This window comes from Orcinus orca, chromosome 4 (genome assembly GCF_937001465.1).
Source record: "Orcinus orca chromosome 4, mOrcOrc1.1, whole genome shotgun sequence".
Lineage (NCBI taxonomy): Eukaryota > Metazoa > Chordata > Mammalia > Artiodactyla > Delphinidae > Orcinus > Orcinus orca.
The window spans coordinates 52669881-52675880 of NC_064562.1; the positions used below are offsets into that span (position 1 = coordinate 52669881).

Sequence of the window (6000 nt, forward strand, 5' to 3'; positions counted from 1 at the left end):
GGTGAATCACAGCGAAGCCTTCAAAAGAGTAATTTCCCAGGGTGTAAGGTCCTGTTTTCGGAGGACCTGAGGCTTGTCTGCTGCCACCATACTCCCATCCGGCCACCCCATCTTTCTGCCCATCCCCCTCAACTCGTCTGCAATAAACGATAAGGGAAATAATGACGAGCACTAAATGTGACGTTGAGTTGGCATTTACAAATGATTTGCAAAACAACTCCCTAACCAACCCAGGGCACACTACCCAGACCCTATATGGTGGTTGTCTAAAAAGATAGACCCCATACTCTTCAGGGGAGCACGCTGGGAGGAGGGGCACCTCGGGAAAGCAAGGCGCTCCAGTCCCCAAGACCCCAGGTTGTCACCAGAGGATCCTGACGCGCAAGCAGCCGCGTTGTGTTAAATCCACAAGACTTGTCACCCCAACTTCCCACTCCTAAAACCTAAGTGGGGGATGAAAAGGATCCTAGGGTGACGGAAGAAAGTAGAAGCTCTATCTTCTGTGCTTGGGATCCAGAAATAAAAGCAATGAACAGGGGAGACGGAGGCAGACGACCGGGCACGCGTCGGATACGGGTCTTGCGGAAGAGTGGGAGGTATCTATATAGAGCGCGCAAACAAACAAACGCAAGAGAAGAGCGAGAGGAAAGGTTGGGGTGATGGAGAAATGCGGACGCGGGCATCGGGGTGTGTCGGGACTTGGGGTCCGGGGAGAAAGAGAGCCTCCTTGGGGGCCGGAGGATTCCCCGCCTGCTCGAAGCGGGCCGGGGAGGCGGCGGCGGTCAGGCAACGCGAGCATTCGGGGCAGGTTCCCCGAGACCTGGTGGGTGGGAACGCCCGGGTCAAGCAGCCAGGGGCAAAGCTGGGAGAAGGGTGGGGGACCCGCGGCCCAGGTCTCCTGAACAAAGCCGGTGCGCGCTGGGCCTGGCTACTCACAACAAGAAGCTCATGTCGGCCGTGGCGTGGGCTGCGGGCTCGGCGGTCGCGAGGCCTCGGGGTGGCGGCGACGTCGGCGGCGAGGCAAGGAGAAGAAGGAGGAGGAGAGGATGAGGAGGCGGGGAGCGCCGGCTGCTCGGCGGCCGCAACTTGTTCGGCTTTGCTAGTCCAATGGCTGGCAGAGGGTGCGGAAGTGGGAAGCGCAAGGCTTGAATCACTCAGTGGGAGGAGAAGCAAAAAGGGGCGGAGAAAGGGCCACTCGCCTCCTCCACAGAGAACAAGAACCGCGACCGCAGCGCTGCTCCCCCGGCACTTCGTCTCCATCCCCTCGCTGCCCCTACCCCGTGAGCTCTCGCGAGAGCGGCGCGCGCCCACCCTGCCCCTCCCGTTGCGACCCCGGGTCCCCTACTTTCTGGACACCTTTGCAGCCCCGGGCCACGCCCCGTATGTGTGCTGGGGCCACCCGTTTAGTCGAGGCCAGTCCACCCGGTTGGGGGTCGTGGCAGAGTCCTCCGAGCTGCTTAGCTGGGTTTCAGCGGCCAGGAAGGAAATTGGCTGCAACTCTGGGATGACAGAGTCCTGCAGTGAGGGATGGAATTGCCACCAGAGTTCTGCCCACTGTGAGTGCCCAGATGAAATGTTATGGAGTCTCTCTGCTACGTATGTAAAACCAGGAGTGAGTTTCATCTGGTTGGAATGGTTTGGGTGTGGTTCCGCCAGAAGAGAGGAAAGGATCTAAATGGGCTTTCAAGGCCCCTGTCGTCTTATGGGCATGTTTTAAAACCCTAAACAAGGAGATGGTTAGGGTCCATCACTGTCTGAACAGGCAAGTGAGGCTGTCAGCAGCAGCTGGGAAAACTGCTGTGGTGACATATCCAAGTTATATGGAGCAAATAGATTATAAAGCCTTTCCCTGGGCCCCTTAACTATGTGAAATGCAAGTCCTTCTACAAGGGGGTACTGAATTCTTTCTAGCTTCTAAAATGTTTTGTGCATCAGAGTGCTCAGTGGCTATAATGGACTTGAGCCCCATAAATGCTTAATCAGCGTTGCCACCAGCCCACCACAGCATTATCGATTTGGGTACCGATTTATTTTACGAAGAGATGTCCATCTTCTTTACTCACAACACCGGTCAAATCTACAAGTAACTTTTTCAAAGAATCTTAACAAAATTTAAATTCTGTGCAGCTAGTAACCCACCTTGGGCTAATAGACTTGAAGGAGGTGCCAATATGAAATGTGTTCTGTTGAGTTTATGTACTATTAGTTTGGCATGTTAGTAAATCAAACCATTTTTTGAAACAAGAAAATATTGAAGTGTTGATACTATCTCAGGAACAGCAGAGGTCACTGGAATAATTTGAAAAGACTTAAGGCTCCAAAGGTGCTGGAAAGAAGGGAGAAGGAGGCGTTATCTTACTATACTGAAAATCATGGACTTATGACATAAAAGCCCTGTGTTCCAGATTTTGATATGATAAAGATTTAATATACAATTCCGTAAGGGTCTTCTGACAATGACTTGAATGACCAGATTAGGATATTATCTTTTATTTTGGGAAGAGTAAGTCTGTAAACCTGTTAGAACAACAGTTTCACCCCCTTTAAAATGAGCGCTTTGGATTATTACATGATCTCTAAGATATCTTCCAGTTCTAAAATTTTGTCATGCCAGGGACATCCTTTAGATTACTGGCAGACAATTTCCATCTGCTCCCTGGTTTGGTAGGCTGGCTTATGTAGCCTTGCTTTTGGTCTAACTAAATTTAAATGAATCCTATGACTCTTGAGTCAGGGCGATGATTGGGAGAGGACAGAATCTGCAAAACTACTGAGTTCTTTATCATACCAGTAGGAGAATTGCCTGAAATTAACAGCTGATAAAACATAAATGTATTGGTCATAAAAATGAGAGAGGTGTCATGTTAATAATACAAAATATAATTTCAGAGGTTAGACATTTAAATCAAACAATGACTGTCACTTAAAATTATTCAGCACTTAAAAATATTGGGCAGTTTATAATCAAAGAGAGACTATATTCAAATAGAGATTTCTAATTCCATGTTCTTCTTCACCAATCCAAATTTCATATCACTCTCTTCCTAAAATTTCAATTTCAAGAAGTTACTCTCCTAATCAAAATCTTATTTTATGAAGCAAGATTATTAAAATTTATATTCTATGGGGCTTCCCTGGTGGCGCAGTGGTTGAGAGTCCACCTGCCGATGCAGGGGACATTGGGTTCGTGCCCCGGTCCGGGAAGATCCTACATGCCGTGGAGCGGCTGGGCCCGTGAGCCATGGCCGCTGAGCCTGGGCGTCCGGAGCCTGTGCTCCGCAACGGGAAAGGCCACAACAGTGAGAGGCCCACGTACCGCAACAAAAAAAAAAAAAAAAAAATTATATTCTATCCACCAGTTTCTCAAAGAAGTGGAATTATAACATGAATACAATAGAACAGAATGTGAGTGGGTATATGCCTTCACATACCTTTAAATATTCATTCAAGTTAATTTCTTATCATAATAAACAAGTAAGTATATTTATATAAATATAAACAAACAAGATAATTATAAATTGTGGTAAGGTATAAAATAAATTGAATAATGTGACAGAGAGTAGTGGTGAAGGAAGATCTAATTTAGATTGAGTGGTTAAGAAAGGCCTCTCTAAAGAGGTGAAGTTTTGCAGAGACCTGAAGGAAGAAGAAGGAGCCAGCCTTGCAAAGAGCTAGGGAATGATCATTTTCTGGTAGAGGGGATAAAAAGTACAAATGCTCTAAGATAAGAAAGAGCTTAAAGGGTTCTCAGAACTGACAGGTTATGGCCTGGGCAGCCTGAGCAAGAAGAGTGGCATCAGATAAAGCTGGACATGTAGACTGAGGGCTGGCTGGGGCTCACAGCCATCTGGTTTTATTTTAAGAACATAGAGGAGTCAGCCGAGAAGTAAAATAGTAAGAAGTTAAGATAAATAATCAGAATAACATTTTATTTTTTTAATTTGGAAAATTTCAAACACATAAAGAGGGGAAGAAATTAGTATAATGAATCCATCACACAGCTTCAACAATTATCAGCTCATGATCCTTGATTAACATTTTAGAAAGATCACTCTCCCTTCTTGTGGAGAATGTTCCGGAGGAGGCCAACATGTCAGCAGGGATGCCAGAAGACTTATTGTAATAGCACAATTGTTTCTCAACAGCTGTGACTTGGTTTAGGGTGGTGTCATTAATAATAGAAAGAAGAAGTTAATAATCTCAAAATGAACAGCACTTGGTGATTCATTGATTATAGGGATTGGAGAAAAGAAGGAGTCAAAGACTACTCCTGTCATTTTGGCTTTAGTAACTGGTGGATGGTGCTGCCGTTTAGTAAAATAGGGAAGATCTGAGTCACAATTTTGAGGTGAAACTAAAAGTTCCATGTTAGATATGTTAACTCTGAAATGTCTTTTAGACATCAAAGTTGCCATGTCAGGTAGAGTTTTGTTTTTTTTTTTCAGGTAGAGTTGACAGCTGTGCAAAGTCTGGGGAGAGATCTGAACAGGAGATAAGAATGCAGGACACCTCAGTAAGTAAATATTGATAGTATTCAAAGCCTTAAGGTGGGCTTCCAAATAGGAATTTATATGCCAGATAAGAACAGACTTAGCAAAGTGTTACCTTTAAGCGTCTGTGTTTCTTTCTTCTCTTCCCAGATATCTCAGGTTTTTGATCACCATTTACTTCCTCTCCTTCAGTTGCAGTTATATTCTCCTTTTCCTTCAAGGTGAGGGTTTCTACAATCATAAAGAAAATGATTCATCGCATCTTTTTATAGGATAAGTTAGTCACTGCCAATGTGTTAATTAATATGTTACCCTTCTCCAAGAAAACAACAGCAGGTAAAGCCAAATTTCCAAGTAGTAGATCAGGGGAAATTTCTCCTTATAGAAGTATTTCAGTTAAAAATAATGAAATAGAGGGACTTCTCCGGTGACGCAGTGGTTAAGAATCCACCAGCCAATGCAGGGGACACAGGTTCGATCCCTGGTCTGGGAAGATCCCACATGCCGCGGAGCAACTAAGCCCCTGCGCCACAGCTACTGAGCCTGCACTCTAGAGCCCGTGAGCCGCAACTACTGAGCTTGCGTGCTGCAATTACTGAAGCCCGCGCGCCTAGAGCCTATGCTCCACAGCAAAAGCCACTGCAATGAGAAGCCCACGCACCGCAACAAAGAGTAGCCCCCGCTCACGTAGCCCCCGCTCACGGCAACTAGAGAAAGCCTGTACACAGCAACGAAGACCCAACACAGCCAAAAAAAAATAAAAATGAAAGAAATAGGAATGATTGAATTATTATTAGAATATCACTATTTTTGCAACCCCCTAATGGATTAATGGATCTAGACATTGATCACCAATGGCTGCTAGTATCACAAGAGAGACAACCACACTTTATGTGTGTCCTGATGGAAGACTATATCGTCACCTGTGAAGAAGTCTTGCCAACAAAATAGAACCTGAATCTGATCAAGCCTCTATATCAGATTTATCAAATTACAGGAAATGTAGGGCACAGAAGAATATGGTAAAGAACATGTTAAATGACTCAACAGGGATGCAAGCAGCAAATCCAAACAGTGGGGAAAATATGCAGGACCTAATTTCTTCAACAAATGAATTGCAAGAAATAAATAGAGCTGAAGGAGAGACATAGAGGTTGAAAGATAAGAGACATATCATCCAGCTGTAACGTGTACAGTCATTTGCATCTCGATTCAAATAAGCAGTCTGAAAAAGAACAATAGCATATGTTTATGTCATTTATAGACAACCAAAAAATTTAAACATTGGATATTTGATGTTACTAAGGACTAATTATTATTTGTAGTGATGATGTTGTGGCTGTGTTTTTTGAGTCCTTATTTTTTAGAAATATGTACTGAAATAATTGCAGATGAAATAATATGCCTGGGATTTGCTTCAGAATAGTGTGTGAGGGGGAAAGGAAGTAGGAGTATAGATGAAGTGAGTTAGTAATTGTCAAAACCAGGTGATGAGTACATGAGGATCATT

The 6000-nt window shown here is 44.6% G+C and overlaps 1 protein-coding gene and 1 long non-coding RNA gene across 4 annotated transcripts in view; one reads left to right on the forward strand and one right to left on the reverse strand.

Annotated features, from left to right (window-relative positions):
* MOB1B (MOB kinase activator 1B) overlaps positions 1 to 1183 on the reverse strand; it is a 60169-nt gene extending 58986 nt beyond the window's left edge. The window contains exon 1 of one of the 3 annotated variants that reach the window (XR_004478981.2): positions 937 to 1183. Coding sequence is in view for 2 of the 3 variants with exons in the window: in XM_049709604.1 (XP_049565561.1) it covers positions 937 to 950 (14 nt within the window). In the remaining variant the exon portion in view is untranslated. The remainder of the gene's footprint in view (positions 1 to 936) is intronic. The other 2 variants (XM_049709604.1, XM_004283571.3) reach the window with 2 other exon arrangements.
* Positions 291 to 4713, forward strand: LOC117198057 (uncharacterized). Its single transcript, XR_004478983.2, has 3 exons — positions 291 to 596; positions 4446 to 4513; positions 4641 to 4713. It is a non-coding gene; the product is annotated as an uncharacterized LOC117198057 (long non-coding RNA).
* The last annotated feature ends 1287 nt before the right edge of the window (positions 4714 to 6000 follow it).